This window comes from Podarcis cretensis (genome assembly GCF_951804945.1).
Source record: "Podarcis cretensis genome assembly, chromosome: 5".
NCBI classification, from domain to species: Eukaryota; Metazoa; Chordata; class Lepidosauria; order Squamata; family Lacertidae; genus Podarcis; species Podarcis cretensis.
Window position 1 is genome coordinate 17,788,495 of NC_137174.1, and position 18,452 is coordinate 17,806,946.

At 42.1% G+C, this 18,452-nt stretch overlaps 2 protein-coding genes across 41 annotated transcripts in view; one reads left to right on the top strand and one right to left on the bottom strand.

Annotated features, from left to right (window-relative positions):
- Positions 1-18,452, top strand: part of LOC307216587 (uncharacterized protein) — a 203,732-nt gene that overhangs the window by 141,161 nt on the left and 44,119 nt on the right. For 24 of the 26 annotated variants that reach the window (XR_013839156.1, XR_013839157.1, XR_013839158.1 and 21 more), the window contains one exon: positions 696-835. The gene's annotated coding sequence lies outside the window, so the exon portion shown is untranslated. Of the gene's footprint in view, positions 1-695; positions 844-3,565; positions 3,697-18,452 lie in introns of those variants that run through there. The other 2 variants (XR_013839179.1, XR_013839180.1) reach the window with 2 other exon arrangements.
- KCNMA1 (potassium calcium-activated channel subfamily M alpha 1) overlaps positions 1-18,452 on the bottom strand; it is a 559,506-nt gene that overhangs the window by 22,953 nt on the left and 518,101 nt on the right. For 8 of the 15 annotated variants that reach the window (XM_079976992.1, XM_079976994.1, XM_079976999.1 and 5 more), the window contains 4 exons: positions 11,042-11,155; positions 9,957-10,040; positions 8,047-8,177; positions 3,693-3,887 (listed from right to left, as the gene is read on the bottom strand). In XM_079976992.1, coding sequence (XP_079833118.1) covers positions 3,693-3,887; positions 8,047-8,177; positions 9,957-10,040; positions 11,042-11,155 — 524 coding nt within the window. The remainder of the gene's footprint in view (positions 1-3,692; positions 3,888-8,046; positions 8,178-9,956; positions 10,041-11,041; positions 11,156-18,452) is intronic. The other 7 variants (XM_079976987.1, XM_079976997.1, XM_079976996.1 and 4 more) reach the window with 1 other exon arrangement.

An 18,452-nucleotide genomic window follows, 5' to 3' on the forward strand; every position in this document is an offset into this window, starting at 1 on the left:
ATGATGAATCAAACTTCCAGCTTCGGTATCATCTGTATAAGTAACAGCAGTATGTGACCCCTACATACCATGGGGGTAGTCAAAACTGGTATTTCACAAGGATCCAATTTGTGCAAAGGGGCAGCAGGGTTGCGCATGTGCTTCCCATCTCACATAGGATGTAACCTTTGTTTAAGTAAGTACTTGGCATTTGTGTATTCCCATTTGCGGGATTATCCCTTCTACAAATTAGGTGTCATTGCCTCAAGCTCAGAGGAGGAGTCAGCCAAGTCCAGAGCTGCTATGCTACCAACTGGGGAATTTGATCAAGCTCTTGATGTTGGGGTTTCAGAGCCAACAGTGCTTGACTTGTCAGAGCAATCAAGCACTTCCCATGCTACCCCATCTGTCCAACTGGTTGTGGAAGAGACCTAGCAGGCCTAAGTTCACCTCTGGCCTTTGTTGAACCAAATATGGAGTGACTTGTGGTGCTCCAGCCACTGGCCTGCCTTGTCCCTGTGGGTACCTGATTAAGATGGGTCAGAACACTAAGTTGAGGGAGAATCAAGTGCATGCCCATTGGTGTTAGACATACTTAATCTGTTTGATGTTATTCTATATGTACATGGCTTCATTTTCTACACTGGGAGTTCAATGTTTGAACTGATGGAGAAACCCTGTGTCTAAGATTATGCTGTGCTTGTTTATATTTACAGCCTGCCTGGGTAAAGAAATCTTGAAGAAGATGGAGATGCCTAACTCTCAAGGAGGTCAGGTTTGAACCACATCAGATACAGATGGGGAGCTCTTATGGAAGAATATAAAGCCATGTATAAAGCACATAAAGAATTGACAGGTCAGTGAGTCCTTTCTCCTCAACATTTGTTTTCTGTTTTTTATATAAAGGGCCATTCAGTCACATGGAGCTACTGGCATGGTTACAGCCCAGTTCAAGTTTATCACCACTGCCAACCCTAGTTCCAGTTTAAATTTCTTGGACCACAGGGAGGACTAGTCTGGTTAGAGGGATGACTCCTTCCCCTTGAAGAGAAGGCCAAAGGATGGAGAGGAATCTGCCTGATGCCTCCAGTAGGAGGCATCCATTCTAGGAAGAAAATAATAGCTCAGTCAGTAGAGGACAAGACTCTTAATCTGAGGTTTGAGCCCCACATTGGGCAAAAGATTCCAGCACTGCGGGGGTTAGAATACATGACCATCGTGGTCCCTTCCAACTCTACGATTCTATAAAAATCTCCCACTTGGATATGGCAAATTGTAACAGCAGCAATATAGCAAACAGCAATAGAAAAAGAGGAATTTACCCAAGCCGGAGCAGATGGGACAACTAGAAACCTCCCACAGAACCATGTTTAATAAGGTGACTACAAGGAAGGTAAAACAGGGCTGGAGTGTGTGTGTGCCTACCTTGTGGAGGACATTGCCTAATGATGGTGCCACATCTAAAAAGGTCCCTGGGCTACTCCACTATTCCTTTGCTATGTCTTGGGTTGCACTCGGAAGCCAGCAGCCAAGGTACATAAGTGAAGAGCTCTTCTTTGCTGCCATTAGCAGTTGGAAGGGGGTTGTTTGGGTATTTTGCCCAACATTTCCTGTGATGCAGAATAGGGCTGGATGATGTTGAGTTTTCAGCATTGTGGTGTGTCACCAGTAGGCCTGGGCAATATATCGCCCAGGACTGGTATGAGGAGCAGACCACAATGTCGGTATCTCTCAGTGGTATATCGCTGGTGAAACCACCACAGCTCCTGACTGAGTCCCTCTGCTAGCAGTGTCCGCTGGAGGGAGTCAAGAGTTCCCTCCTCCAGCGGGCTCTCCTGGCAGAGGGACTCAGGAGTGGTGGCGGTTTCACCAGCGATATACCACTGAGAGATACCGACATCCCACTCTGCCCTCATATGACGCAGAGGGAGAAACAAGCTGTATTGGTGAGGTGCTGATACGGCTTGTTCTTCCCTCTGCATCTTTAAACTGCTTGACTGAGGAGTGAGCTGCCTTGACTCAGCCGAGCAGTTAAAGGAGCCCTGATGCTCCTGGGAGAGCACCAGGCCTGTCTCACCTAGGGAGGGGGAACCTTCCTTTTTTTAAAATACAATTTTATTAAATTTCTGTTTTGACTTCTCTTCCTCTCTTTCCATGGCTCATTTTGTACAATATAAATCCCTGCATATCTTTATTACATCCATCAAAACTTATTTACACTGTTGAATTTATCTTAATGCTGCCCACGTTTTCAAACACAATTTTCCTCCATATATGCAATAAAGGTTTTCCAATCTCCTTTAATATATGTTGTTCTTTTTCTCTTATTCTATATGTTAGAACCTTCCTCTTCCTCAGCTAACCTGTGTTGTCCCAGCCCGTGAGCGCCTGGGGGAAAGCGCTTCAGCTCCCGCAGTGAGAGCTGCAGCAATTTCACCTGGTGCCTTGTGGGCCAACGCAACTTGCTTTTTCAACATTGCGATATATTGCCAAACCGTGATGTTTGGCAATACATTGCAATGGCGATACGCTTTCAAGCTGCATTGGCCTCAGCTGGCAAGGCACGGGGTGAAACTGCCTCAGCTCTCACTGCGGGAGCTGAGGCGCTTTGTGGGCTGGGGCCAATGCAGCTGCCCCCAGCCTGCTGCTGAGTTGGGGGGGGGGGCAGAAAGGCTCCTACCCCCCCGCCGAGCCAGCCCTGAGGTCCCTGCCACTTGTGTGTTAGTGGCAGGGGCTCCTTGGAATGGGGAACTGCCCGCTCGCCTTCCACTCCCCAAATATGGACCAGGCGACAGTAGTGTTTAACTGCCTTCACCCATACAAGCATGCTGCCTCTTTCCTCCTGGGGTGGTTGTTCACCCCAGGGGGAAAGACGAAGTCCATCCTCCTGGGTGAAGTCTGCAAGGCAGGATGGTGGGCTCCGTTTTTCTGGGAGGAAAGATGCAGCCCACCCTCCCGGACAAAGCCAGCCATGCCGTAGCCAAGTTAGGCTGCTTCTGCACAAGCTGAAGGCGTAAACGTCTCCATTGAGGGGCATGCAGCTGCGCCCCCCTCAGTGGAAAAGTGTGACAGAGCCTGCACCTCCCCAACTAAACAACCACAATGGGGAGAGGACGTTAATGGAGACCCCACTGCGCTGCTGGCTCATGTGAGCCAGTGGCTAGTCAGGCGCTCTGTAAAAAACAGCTTGGCTGAGGCGAGGGCCCACTGTGGCGGTAGTTTCACTCAACGGTATATCGCTGGGGAAATCACCACCATTCCTGACTTCCTTTGCCTCTCCCTCAGCTGGACACTGGAGGCAGAGGGACACAGTGGCGGTTTCATGAGCAATATATCGCTGAGTGAAACTGCCATCGCACTCTGCCCTTTCATACCAGTCCTGGCCAATATTATCAATATATCACCCAGGACTGGTATGAGGGGCAGAGTGCAATGCAGATCTAATTCAGAAGAGGGTTTGCTGGGAGTGGGGGAGGAGGAATGGTGATTATGTCAGGGGACAGCTGGAAAATATCTGGGAGACGGGTTAAGTCTTCCAGCTGCCAATTCTCAGATCACTGCAGCGAACAACCCCCAGATTCAACAGCTCTGAGTGGGATACTCAAAGAAAGGTAACACTGCCTTTAGAGATTACGCATCTTCTCTGCTGAGGACAAGACAAAGGCAGCTACAGAATAGCTCCCGGACTTTTCCTTTTGCTGTCCTGGTCTTACCCCGAGGTCTGCAAAAGGCCCATCTAGCAATGCCAGCTGCGCCACCCGACACCTGTCCCTGTTTGCAAGTGTCTGGGGTGTGCTGTAGCCGCCTCTCAGCGCGTTCTCCTCCGCAATCAGCGACTCCAGCTCTGGCGTGGCTCCTCCTGTTACCAGGGTACGTATCAGCGTGAGAATATTGTCATTGAAGTATGTCTGTGGAGATAAAAGAAAGCTCTTCAAGCAAACACCATTAAAGTCACAACTGAAGACATCCAAATTACAACTTTTCTGGGTTTCTGCTGTTTAAAGTTCTTGGCTTGTCTCTTCAAATAATTTCTCATCGGAAGTGAAAAGACAGCAGCCCCCAATTACTCTATTTTATTCTGTCCCATTAGGCTTCTGCTCGACCCCCCCCCCTTTTATTTTATTTTTTAAAAATCCAACTCAGGACTGATTTTTATTAAAGAACAAAAATGTAAATCATTTATGTTTCCTATAATTGGTGTTAGTGGTGAAGCAATGACTGCCTTCCTTCTCATTTCCTTCATGTCTAATAACAGCCTTTAGGACATGTAATTGTAAAAATCCAGACCACATTTAAAGCTTACACAGGCTAGATTGCCTTTTTATACTTGTCACCAATCCATTGGGGAGCCGCCTCTGTGCTTCGGGTGTCATTACTTATTACTGTTGCTGGACTCGAGCTGTCTTCCCGCTGTATTGTACTAAACATCTTATTACGAGACTTGACAGTGTTCAGACACAAGCATGTATCAATTAAACATTTTGAGTTCATTCCAGATAAATGTATGATGAGTTTAGGGTCCTGCTGGTCCTTTTAAAAAACTCTAGGGTATGGGGTAAGTGTAGTTTATTAGGGAAGATTTTCTCCACAGTGACATTTTGCCAGCATCAGTAGCTGCTCTGGTCTCTCAGGCAAAACAATGGGCATTTTAAATATTAATTAGACGCCAGCGGAAGGAAGTTCATTTAAAAGTGCACATGTCGGGTTGCAAGAGGCTTCCTTAAGTAGCTGCAATCTATGGCTGGTGGAGGACAGTATTTTATTTTATTTTTAAAGAGGATTATCTCTAATCCTAACAAGGACTGCTGTATTGGTCACATATGTGGCAATTGCTTCAAATTTTGCTTCAGGAAAAATTGGATGGCAACCCAGGAAAAACTTCCACAGCACAATCCTATACATGTCTGCTTACTACTGTAAGCAAATCAATGGTGCCTTAGCATGCCTCAAATTATTCATATGGGAAGAATCCTCCAATTGTGCTTAGCAGGCACATTTTTGTTAACAGCTCTACTCCACTGGCTTGGATAATACCATCCTTTTAGATTCAAATAACATCTTTAGAGATATAAACATTTCTGAATCCTCCCAGTTACAAAAACTGCAATCAGGGCATTGAAACATTTTTGAGGTGTTACCATCTGAGAAAGATCTTTGAAACAGGACCTTATCTAGAAAGAAGCCTGTCTGCTGTCAGCTGCTTAGAGCATTCTTCAGTGAAATAATAATTATTTTTGTGATATATAGTTTTGGGTTTTTTTAAGCCTTGCTGAAATGTTCATTTTGCAATTGTGATATTTTATCTACTTGATTGTGAACGCATGATTATCAATATATTTTTGTTGCAGTCCTATGGCTTTTGTTTCAGCACTTTCTGTGGTTGCTAGGGAAACCAGATTCAACAGAGGGCGGGGCGCTTGCACCTCTGAATGGCCATGTAGAATAGGGAAGTTACAGAAGCCCCGTTCCTCTTGGCCTCTGGTCGCACTATGAACAGCAAGGCTGCTGCTTTCGGATAAGAAGATGGTTGCTGGTTTGAGTTTCAACAGGAAGGGATTAGAGTTAGCATCACAGAGACCTCACACTGTTCTGAAAAGATGCTCTTTCCAGAACCAGGTTGAGTATTTTAATATCCAGAGAGCTATGCCTGCTACTTATTCTACTGTGGCTTGGACTCCTGCATATTTAACAGTTGGTAGAAGTAGGAAAAGTTGCATCTGTTGAAATTCCTGGAATTGCATGGACTGAATTTCAATGGATATGTTTGGTAATCCTGTTTTTTCTTTGAGGGTGTAGCAGCTAATCTTTAGCTCTTAGATTACTACAACTACTACTAAAATAACGGAGGAAAATCTTGTGGCAGCTTCAAACATTCTAAATAACATTTTACTATGTAGTAAGGTCTTTGGACATGAAACATAAGGAAAAATTAACTAGAAAACTATTTTCTGATCGATCCATGAAAGAGGTGATGCAATCTGAATCTGCTACTCGCAGTAGGAAAAAGATCTGAATGCATTTAGAAAGGTGATTAAGTTTAGCAGAATTCTTTTAGGCCAAATTCCTGCTGTTGGCTGTGTAGCAATCAAGGGTAAAGACCTTTTAATTTGCAACCACAGTTACTAACTAGATAATCATGTGAGTCTATCTGCAATTGTTCCAGCATGAGGGACAAAGGTAAGCACAACCCTGACTTACTATAACCTGGGCAAAAGATAGGTCTCTATATTTGAGCTTGCAGTGCCACCTAGCCCTTTTTTCTGCATTCCATCAAAACTGTTTTGAAAGAGCACAACTATTTGGGGCCTGCTTTGTAAAATCCCCCCTCCCTTTGAAAAGTAAAATAATCACAAGATCTTATGGTTCACCATTAATGCTGTCATGCGTCTTAAACTAATTGGTCTCTTACAGAAAAATTTAACTGAAAATTAACAGAGCTCTTTAATACATTCTAATAGCATTTTGCCTTTCATTTATAATTATTCTAAAACTATCATTTTCTGTGTCAAGGCTGCCACATTTAAAATATTTGCTAGTTTGCATAGAGTAGCTTAAAGAGAAACTCCAGTGCTGGAGTATTTGTTTTTTGTCAGTATTACAGAAATGCATATTTATTTGTATAGTTTATTTAAAATATAATGGATCTCCAAATGCTGACAGTCTTGAATTGAAGTCATTATCTTAAAGCTAGTGATGTTACAGGGAGTGAACCCTAAACAGAGCAGAAATAATCTAATGTATTTATCTGATAAATCTACCACACAGATTTGTACGGAATGGCATGATTTAATCATAAGATAAACCAAGAGAGTAGTTTATCACCTGATAATATTTCTGAACAGCAGGAATGTATAAGACTTGTGTTATATTTTATTTAACAAAAATTGCATACCACTTGATTGTAAGGAAACCTCTAAGCGCTTTACAAAAATAATCATTGTGGCTCTCAACCAACGTTAAAAAAAGAAAATTTTATTAGACGGATTGCCTTGTTTTTGACTAATTGACTAAAGTAAAACACTGTATTTACACAAATCTAATGCGCACCTCAATTTTCAAAACCTTGAAACCAAAGAAGTATTTGCTGCTGAATGTAAATGTGCCATCAAATCTAATGCGCACCCTAATTTTCGCTGCGTAATTTGGTCAAAAAAGGTGCTCGTTGCACAGTAAAGCCACATACTGCAAAATCTAAACATCCACTACTTCAAGGACTGTGAATGAAAGGATAGCTTCACTCTTAAATATGATAACTTACCTCATTAGGGAACTGCTTACTTCCTCAGCTGTGTTTCTTGTGAGCCCCGTACTTGGCCATATCCCTGCACAACTCCTTGGCTGGATGGCTGGCTTCTACATATTGTCTTTCTCTTGAGACCCCCCCCCCCCAATTATCCACTGCCTCCTTCCTCAGTTACCTGCTTCTTACCTGCATTCATTTTAGGTGACTTTATCTGTAGCCATATGGGAACATCCTTGCATTTTGGACAGGATTCTTTAAAGGGGTGGGGGAGGTCCAAAATAGCGTACAGAATGAGTCCCTGTGTCTTACCACTCCTGCAGCCATTTGTTCCTACAGTAGCAGTAGCAGTTCCAGGCCTGTTGTGCATGCAACATTTATTCTCCATCCTGGATGTAGGCTGCACACGTGAGCTGAGACAACATTTGAATTACACAGCATGGAGCAAAATTAGAGGTGGGTGTTTTCAACCATGCAACTAGTTGTGGACTGAAGGACAGAGGCCTAGCTTTATGTCACAAGGGCACTTGAGCAACCTATTCTCAGACCACTTTGCTTGTTTGTCCCCACTGTAGTTCTTAAGGCAAATGAGGCACTGGGAGATGTTTCCCCAGCTGAAAAGTTGTGTTTTCTCTACAACCTATGAGCCACTGGTTTCTGACTGTACTACTTCTACCAGCGCTGATCGAAAAGTTAAGGATGTACAGGCAGAGTGAGACATTCAAGGTCAGGTAAAAGGAGCAGTCTGTTTTCCAGCAGAGCTGTGGTCGAAATGGCAGGTTTCAACCATCTGTGTAATGAGGAAATAGAAAACACTGGATACTTACTGCGCTCATGAGAGAATCCAGCACGCTGACTGCGAATGCAGTTCCACACGCAAAAGGTTGCGTGAGATACAGTTCTGTATCAGGGTCGTCGTCATCATCTTGGTCCAGAAACTGAACATTTGAATCATTCACTAAAAAGATAATGATTAACAAATAAATAAACCAGCAGAAGACCTTGTCATGCTACATGTGTCCGGGTGTGTGTGTGTCCCCAGAAACATAGGTGAATGGTGAGAATAGAGTTTAAATGGGTGTTTGAAATGAGTGTTGGGAGGGGAAACAAATAAACAAACACCAGCTGATCGTTATGAAATGTGAATGTCCCAAAAGGTGAAATAACTTTCCCATATGAGGAGTTTCTTGGTATCATCAGGAGCACAACCAAGATTGCCTTGTCAGTAGGAGGGAACAACTCCAGCTTTACATTACACAATAGAAATCACACAAAATACTGTTTCAGTTCAAAGACAAATAAAGGCCCAGATGGCTTCCTATAACAGACCTGGTGTGGCACATTTGAGGAATTTCACCTGAAATTAAACCGTATCTGAAAAAATAGGATCAGTGTGAGGAAGATTTGCTTTATTTATTTAATAGATTTATAAACCGCTTCATGACCAGAGGCCATCAAAGCAGAGTACAAGTGGTTTGTTTTTGTTTGTTTGTTTTTAAAAAAAGATGGTCAGAAAGAAATAGAGACAGTGTCCTGGACCCATATTCTCTGGTCCTAATATTATACAGCAGAAACGCTACAGTGTGTTTTACACGCCTTATTATGAGCACTCCCTTTTCCCAGGCAAATTTTGGCCACAAAATGTGTGAGCCTAGTTCACACTAAAAGGATGAACGTGAGGCTGCAGTTGGGAATTGACATTCTCCATTTATAAAAACCCCTGTGTGTCTTATAGTCAATGAATAACAAAATTGCTTTGTTTAACATTCTTTTCTTCTTCTTTTTGAAGCAAATGTCTATTTGAGAGAGTACATTCCGCTTCAAAAATGGACCTTTGGGGAAGACAAGAGTCTGTTTTCAAATGCTAAATTAAACCAAGGCACAATCTTCAGCAGCATTGTATATACCACTTCCTACTGGCAGACTTGAAAGACTAATAACTCACACAAGGCTAATACCTGACACAAAAGCTTTCCCACCTTTTACATGGTGACAATTTCCGAATCGCAGCAAAATCTAATGTGAACGTTGCAAGGCTAAGCCTCAATAGCTTTATCGTCCTGGCCTACATTCTCCTGCTAGGATTAGTATGAAATGTCTCTGAGCTAAGATGGGACTAGAGGTAGGATTGGTTTAAGAGTGCAGGACTTTGCCACAGGAAGTGCTAATCAAAATTTCACTTTCCCAAAGAAGCCTGTTTAGAAGCTTAGCTGGTTTCAGGACATCAGAACCCTTAGCTTTTGTGTGGAAAGTGGGCCCCCAAAACAAACCAACAGCTTAAGGGAAGAGCTGATGCTGGAGTTTCTTTCTCCCCCACCTAAAATGTCTCTTATTTCTTCTTTGACTCCTCTGAGAGCTGTTAAGACATGTCAGTCAAATTGACAGGTGGCTAGATTTTTTTTTTAAAGGAAAGCAAAGCAAGAGAGAGAGAGAGCGAAAATGTCTAGACCAAAGAAAAATGAATTGGTGTGAAGATACTATGGGAGCAGCCGGCAGGTCAGATGAGTGTGATCAAAGATTTACTGATGCTGCGTATGGAGGGGGGGGGGAAATCATTAAGAAAAGCCAGAACAAGACAGTCGATTTCAACTGGAATCACAAATAAAACACATTCAAAGCGGTGCTCTGAGGGTAGCCCCCTCTGATACAGCCAGATAAATAAAAGAGAAAGCTGATGACAGTAGGAACAACAATAAAACAAAAGACAGTTGATGTGAAGGAAAAAGGCACTTCTTACCCAGTTCAGTTATCATTAGAATGTGAGTTCCACTGTTTTTTTCCTGACTGATTGAAACCAAAGGCAGAAGTTTGCCAGGCTTAGCTAATAAGTAAAGTGTTTAGGAGGGGATTGGGGTGGAAGGGGAAAGAAGGCACAGAAAGAGAATAAAGTAAGGGATAAGACAGGTAAGGTCTAAAACTAAATGGAAAGAAAGTGAACAGGACAAAAGGACTACAAATCAAGCTTGCCTTTACTATGAGAAACAGAATGGCTTTCACGCTTCACACTGCTTGACAACACTCACTAGTCTAATGCCACAGCAGAAATGGGAAACAAGCAAACGGTCGCCACATTCTCCATGATAACACTCCCAATGCCATTATGGAACAAATTAGTTATTAATTTGTTGGCATAAGAGCAGAGGAATGAACAAGCAAATATTTATTTTTGGTTAAGATGCAGGTAGCACACGGGGCAAAGGGTTGCATTTCCTCTGCAACCAAAGAGCCGCACCTACTCTGGCACATCAGTCCTGATAAACAGATGTGCAATCCTGCATCTGCCCACAGGGGTGCTGTAATCCAGCGGGCAAGTGTAAACTGGGGGATAATTGCACTCAATGCAATGGCTCTTACTACCACAACCACCTGCAAGGGGAGGAAAGTGTTAAGGTGGTTTTGTTGAAAGGCAAGAGGCAAACAACAGAGTGTAATGGTGGGCAGTAGCCTGTGGACCTTCGAGCTGTGGCAGGTTGCCCACCCATGCTTCTATCTGAATGTAGGGATCAGCCCCACTCTTAGCACTGATTTCTGTTCCCCCTCTGGTGGTGCATCCAAGCTTTGTTTTATAGAGCAGATTCTGAAGATCTGTCACCAAATAAGGGAAGAAGTAAAATTATGTTCAGGCTTCAGTGAAAGAGCTTGCTTAATCATTGTCCCCCCCCCCCCCCCGCCGCCTTCCTTCACAAGAATAATTAAACATCAGTACATTAAATGAAAGGTACTATGTATGACCTGTATTCATTTCCTTAGGCTGGCAAAGAGGGAGAGAAGAAGGGTAAAGAAATGAGCAAACAAGAACAGATCACCTTCAATTTCTCTTACCTAATTCTGTTATAATAGGGATATCAATTCCTGTTGTGATGGAGTGCTGACGTAGAAGGCCATGCACCGGGCTGTTGTCTGGTGATGATCTGTCCATTCCTGGTGGTGAAAACCCTGCGGAGAAAACATCATGCCAAAATTTAGGTGTTACACTGGGTTACCACTTATTTAACAGCTTTCAATGGTTCATGGTCTATTCCTGGGCATACCAAACTGGGCATGACCAAACTGCGGGAGGCAGTGGAAGACAGACGTGCCTGGCGTGCTCTGGTCCATGGGGTCATGAAGAGTCGGACACGACTAAATGACTAAACAACAACAACATGTGCCTGTCTAGATCTTCTTAGGCCAGGGGTTCTCAGAGGGTGCGGCAATGGCGTGGCAGGAGTCTCCAAGGACAATCCAAGAAACAATGAAACACGTCAGTTCAGTGTAGTCTAGTATAGTACTGTATCAACAGAATTGTTTTTATTTACATAATGTGGATAAATATATTTTCAAAATGAGAGCGAGAACATCAAGTGATACTGAGGACAATCCTAGTTGGATCTCTCCCCCCCTCCATGTATTCCTTCCATGTTTTCCTTATCAGTAAAAAAATCAGAACCATGCTGGTTTTGATTGCTCCAAGAAGCTCAGAATGGTATGTAAGGGATACCTAGCTGAGTTGCAGCATTGTTATTTCAGATTAGTGGACTGAAATCTCTGTACTGACCTATGCCTTCCATGCCATGCTATCTTACAGACCTTATCATACGACAGAATGGTTAATCGGTTTAAAAGGTAATTAAAACAAGGAACAGGGCTGTGCTGCTATCCTTACCCTCGTCCTTACTTGCACTACAAGGCTCCACCCCCTGAATATCCGTATGCTGTCCCAGGGAGGAAATCTATACGTCAGCAGTCAAGGCCAAGAAGTGAAACACTTTGCTCTATTAGGTGTATCTGACCAGCAGTGTTTGAAAAGAGTTTTTGGAAACAGGAGAAAATCAGACTATAGTTGGCTGCATTATTCAGAGCTTCTCCAAAGTGGAACTGGTAGTCCTTTGCATTCTTCTCTAAGCAAAATATGGCTGCAATATAAATACATGGACTCTTCCTACTCACCGCAGCAAGCCAGCTTTTAGCCTCAACCCACCCACCCCCACTATCCCCTCTCCAGTGTTTGTTTGAAACGCATATGACATTTCTGTGAGACTGTCAGCAGCTTTATAATTTCAAATTGTATACACAAAGCAAATGCACAGAAGAAAAAAGTACTAAATGGCTTGCACTTTCTCCCTGAATGGAAAGCTAGTTCTACACAACTGTATACAAATGTATTTATTTAAAACATTTGCGAGTAATCTTTTCACTCAGAAACAGAGCACTCAGTGCATGGAATTAAATGGCTGGTTGGCATTTCCTCACCAAAATAAACTAATAAAGGTTGTCTGGTTTGCCAGTCTGGGGGTGCCATATTTCAATAAAATAAATGCGCCTTTAGAGCAACAGGAATGAAACAAGTCCACTCCAGGGTTGCCAGGGGAAATGATTTGCTTATTTATATAAATGTTAAGTGTTATTATTTCCATTCTCTTAGAGAGCTGGCAGGGAGAAGAGAGGTAGAAAGCAGGTCCTCCTCCAGGAACATCCTCTTTGCAGTCTTTTCTAGCCAGCCCAAAGCATAAATTTTAGATGCTGCCTATTTTCTTCCTTCAAAAAAAAAAAAAAAAAAAAAAAAGTAAAAAAAAGTGAAGGAAATAAACTGTTTTATCACAACTTTTATTTGAAAGTATGAAAAACTGCAAGTGACAGCTGTGCGAATTCAGTGGATGTGAAGTTTTTGAATTTCTTCAACTTGACAAGTAAACACCTTAAATCGGTAATGCTATATATGCATAATACATGGCCTGTATTTTGACATCCATCATCAAATGCTGACTTGAGAAAATACAGATTTGTACGTCAAGGAATAGCACCCACAAAGCAGGAAGGAATTCAGGTCACAGGGTATTAGGAAAGCAGTATTTCATTACAGCACCAGAAACAGGTTAAGTCATGAGATGTAAGTGCTGTTTGGGGATGTGAAGAGATTCTCTTCTACTTCACAGAGCCCTCCTTCATTCAGAAATGACACGCTTTACTCAAAATATCCATTTTCATTTGCCTTCTCATGTTTTCAGTCATCCAAGCTTAAATATTAGGGCCCATAAAACTGAAGAGGGGTGACTGTTATTGTTGATTTTCCTTTGGTTCATAAAACAACCCTACATTAATTAGGAGCCACAATGCTAGCAGTTGCTTCAGTTTATTGTCTAGAAGAGTCATTCTCACACTCCAAGCCCTTCCTCTGCTAACCACTTGAAAATGGCTGGGGAGTCTCTCAGTGGACCATTAAATAAACTTTTTTCCTTCTTCAGCACCATCATCATCTTCAATAACATCATCATATGTTATGGAAATTTCATGACGTGGGCCTGAGAAAAGGGCAGCTTTAATTGGTAGGTTGCTAGGGGGGATAATTACATTAAATTTATATCTATTTATTCAATTTAATTTTTAATTGTGCCAAAAGCTTATTTGAGCTACTGAAGGCAGTGTGAGACATCTTGCAGTTTGATAGCTACCACCCAGTGTTGGAAGGAGTTGCCATATTTATTATATTTAAATAGTCTCGAGGATATTGGCTTGGACCCTTAGTCTATGTTCCAGTCAGGATATGGGGATTCCTGCCCGCTTCCGGCTGCAGCCTCTAAAAAGCCAGTCCTGGTGATCAGAAGCTGCAGAGCAAGAGATGAAAGCAGTGACTTCTGCGGACACAAGCAAAAAAGGCTGATTGGATCTAACCTCTTAATATTAAAGCACATCTTTATTATTTTCTCTTAATCCCAGTTACACAACGCACTAAACTAAAGCTGCTTACAAAAACAAAAAACCACACATACAATTATTTCTTGTAGTCTTAAAGGAATATATTCTTTTCCTTCGCTGAAAGGGCATTTATGCTCAAAAGGAATCATGTTTTTGCCTTGCTTGACTTCTGGGCCCTCTGCTCTATGGCTTCTGCTACCTCTATGGGCACCCCTCTGAACACCCCTTTAGAAAGGGTTCACCCTGACATCATACACCTATCATCAAGAGAGCAGGAAAACTAAGTTTTATAAGCCAATTTCATAGGCTACAAACAGGGAACCGCTTAACCCACCACCAAGGGGAACAGACCCCAGGGCAGAGTGCTCCTTAGGTATTAAACTCTGCACAGTAGACTAACAGTATTTTCGAGGAGAGACAAAAGCAAGTCGTGTATTTAGCCAGTGTGGAAATTACCGCTTCCCAAACTAAAGTTAACCAGACAGTTGGGGCTAATAGCTATATTTTAGCTGGCACCCTCACATATATACCCAATGTGTAATGGAAGGAGTGGGGGAATCCAGTTAGCAGATACGTTCAGGTTAAAGACTTCTGAAATGTTAAGGGGAAGGTCAGTTTTTTTGCACAGTGCTATCCAAAGACACCCCCCCCCCATATATACACAGAAGTGCATGCGAACACAAATTTGACCCAGTTTCTCCTTGATTTTCATATATTTGTCCCACAAAATGTGTCATTCAGAGCTATTTCACATTTGACAAAGCGATTGTGTGTGGCTAATTGTTAAAAAGTTTAATAGCCTTGCTTCTTTTAAAAAGTTTAATAATTGCTATGGGAGCTTCAAATCTAATCTGAACTACAGTGTTTAAGGAGCAGGTGCTTAATTTCCCTACCAATTTCCATATAACCCCCCCCCCCAAAAAAAAAAAAAAACTCCACCCCTGTTATTTCTGGGGTGGAGGGGGGCAGATACAACAATGTCCTTCTATGTTTCTCCCACAGGACAAATAGCAGATACACAAGGGATTTTTATAAGGAAAATGAAGGGATGGAAGGATGCAAGACTGCTCTTAAACTTTTTAGAACAGTGGGAAATACTACCATAGCTTTCTTAGTATCACATCTAGTTGTTCCTTCATTTTAAAAAAAGCGTTGTCATTGAAATAGGATTACAGTGAAATTTCAGGATAAAACTGGTGGTTCCTGCTTTGATCAAACATCCAAGGGATTTTCAGAGGTGGTAAGAAATTTCAGCAAGAAATTTCTTGGGAAAGTCACATACATGCCTAAATACATTCACCTGGACAAACGCAACAAGCAGCAGACTTGAATACTGATTATGTTATTTGACTACTGGTATGTTCCACTTGGCATGAATGAACCATTTCACAAGATCTGAGTGTAATTATCATGATTTTGAAATTCTTATCCAACCTCTGTTTGCTTTCTGGTACAAACCAGTGTTAAATTTAGTCTTGGTATTAAGAAATTGTGACCTGTGCTCAAATTAATTAAACTGCATTAATCCTTACGTTTGCTAAGGCAGGTTCTCAATGAGTTGTAAACGGAAGCTCACTGTTTCAGAAAGGGAATTTTAAATGCAACTTAGGGAAGACTTCTATAGGCACCTGGCTTTTTAAGTGAGAAAAAAGCAAAGCAAAAATAAAAACAGTGCAAACAAAGAACAAAACATATTTTGTTAAGTAAACACAACAATGCTGTTTAACACATGACTGGCAACTGCTCAAACATAAATTATATAAAAAAAATTCCCATTGCCACTTATGGGGAAATTATGCAGATTAGAATTTGATTAGGCTTATTTCATGAGACTCAATTTGGACTTTTAATCTATTAAGCTCCAATAAATGAGGCATCTGAATAGCTCCCCTGAGCAGCAGCTGTAATAACCACAGCAGTCTTCCCTCCCCGCTTCTGCAATACGTATTTCAACAATTTCTTTAGCAGACGATGTTAACGGAAATTCCAGGTCTCTGAGTACAATTACTTTTTAACTAGTATGAAAATGTCAGGTGTACAGGGTAAGGCAAATGGAGCCTTAAAATGTGCTTCAATGGCATTTTTATGGACCTCAACATTCATCACGTTTTCTGGTGCTACCATCTCCCCTTTCTTGTTTTTGACCAGCTTTGTGTGTTTGGTAGGGCCTGCAGATGTGTACATGAATAAAACCGCAATGAGGCACAATTAAAACCAATGCAAAGCACACCCTTGTGCCAGGCCAGGTCTCCATGGAGAAAAGGCCTGCCCGCTGCACTCTCACCTCGCCACCTTGCAATGGGATGGTGTCTGCTACTGGAGCCACTTTCTGGGTTCTGGGTTGTGATCAAATCGTGGGACACTTTTTCCGGTGCTCGGCAAATCTTCCGAGCACCAAATGTACAGAACCAGGGAGTGGGGCAAGCCAAAGGGGCAGACAAAACTAAAAAATGCCCCATCTGGTCATTTTCTGTCAATGGGGGTGGTAGGGATTTCCAGCCCAAAATAGCCTGGGCCAATATTTTGCCCTTTCAGAGCAAATCTAATGTTCAATGGCCTGCAGGAGCCTTGTGATTCATCGACGTGTGTACCTATTCCTTGCACTTGTTCATAAAGCCTCCAAAAAAGTTTGCTTTCCCCACACAAAACTCAGAGCAAAATTGGTATAATTAGCAAACCATTTGTACAATATGTAAATTGCGGCTGCCTATATTTGAGGAACTGGAATATGACATTCCAAATGCTATTAGTAGCTATTGCTGAGCATTAAGTGAAGCAGGAAGAGGGAGCTGCTGTGATGTTAAGTGGCAACAGAGGGAGGGGGGAATGTATTGCGGTGCTGATAAGCCCTCTCCTTACTCACTACTTAGCTACAGTGGCTAGCCAATGCGGCTGTAAGGATACTGCAGACAGCCTATATTGGAATGAAATGTGGTTTTAGAGCTATGAAATTGTCCACCCTCAAAGCTGCTATTAATCCAAGAGCTCTGAGGCTAATAACAGCTTCAGTGGGGGGGGCATCATTTTAAACGAGAATGCCATGGGGAGGGGGAAGGATTATTGCTCTCCCTGCGGTCCCGATCCCGCTTTCTTCCACAAACCCTTCTTTCAGCTGCTCCTATTACAATGCGGAAAACAGGCATGCTGAAGGCGTTTGTGTATTTAACATCACATTTGTTTGGGCCCTAAACTTGTGTGGCGGGCAAGAATTCTTTGTAGTTACACAGGACAAAGAAGATACCAAAAGAATGAGCCGATATCTCAAAGTAAGAATAACCAGAATACAATAGATGCTTTGCTTTTGGTTTTATGGGGAAGCAAACATACTAGAGAGATAAGCTTCTCTTAAAAAAAAAACAACAGTAAAAAAACAACAACAACTGTGCAGACCAATCCACTAAGACCTTGGTCCAGTCCTGAGAGAAAGCATGCAGAACACAGTCTGAACCTTGCATGCTGCATCCCAGTTTTTCCTTTGGTCAATGCAAGTGCCTAAAGTTATATTCCTTCGCAGTGACCACAAGGAAGCAAAACAGGTGCTGTGTGATAAACAAACAAACAAAAGTACTTCCTCATAATTGGAAGTAAATTGGAACAGAAATTTAAGAGGATAATATTCTTTTGAATGACATACCTACTATATGGAATTTGACAACTGGGCAACAAAAATGGATTCTGATATAGATACATTGGAAAGATAAATGTGCAGCTCCATTTATTCAGTGGATTGAAGACCTGACTACACATGCCAACCGATGAATGGACTGCTTATAGACATAAACTTTGCATGGACAAATAGAATTAAATTTGGAACTCATTTACACAAAATACAGTAGGTTAAAAATTGCAGTTGTTAATTGTACCCTTGTATTTATTTTTCCTTCTTCACTTTTTTATTATAAAGAAACACTTTTTATATGCTGTATTCAAATTTAAGAATAAGTAAGTAATAATAATTGGAATGAAAAGAGCTAATAAAATCTCTTACAGTGTGCAAGAGAATGTTCAGATTGCGCAGAAATGATGCTATGTTGAAATACAAAACACATCAGAAACATTATGCTACACTGCCCCTTGCTGAAATACCTATTATGCCACTGCCTTCCATTAAAATAAATACCTTTTACAATAATGTACTACAGGGAGTATGGATTTATGTTACCTGATAATAGGTACAGACTGATGGATAACAATGACTGTTATTATTGAAGAGTTTTATGCTATATATGATGGCTAATCATCAATTTCTTTATATAGTTAACGGCATTGTTCCACTAGCACCAAACAACGGAAGCCTCTTTTTCCCATACACATATTACCGTATTTTTCGCTCTATAGGATGCACCGGACCATAGGAGGGGCAGAACAGGGGAAAAAAATTCTCCCCCTCTCTGCTCAGTGGCCATTCAGCGAAGTGGCAGGAGAAACGGAGCCCCTTCCATTTCTCCTCCCGCTTCGCTGAAGGGGCGCTGCGCAGCTCTCCCTCTCTGCTGAAGCCAGGAGAGTCTTGCTCTCCCGGCTTCAGCAAAAGGAACCCAAAGCCTTCGGAGTGCAGCGC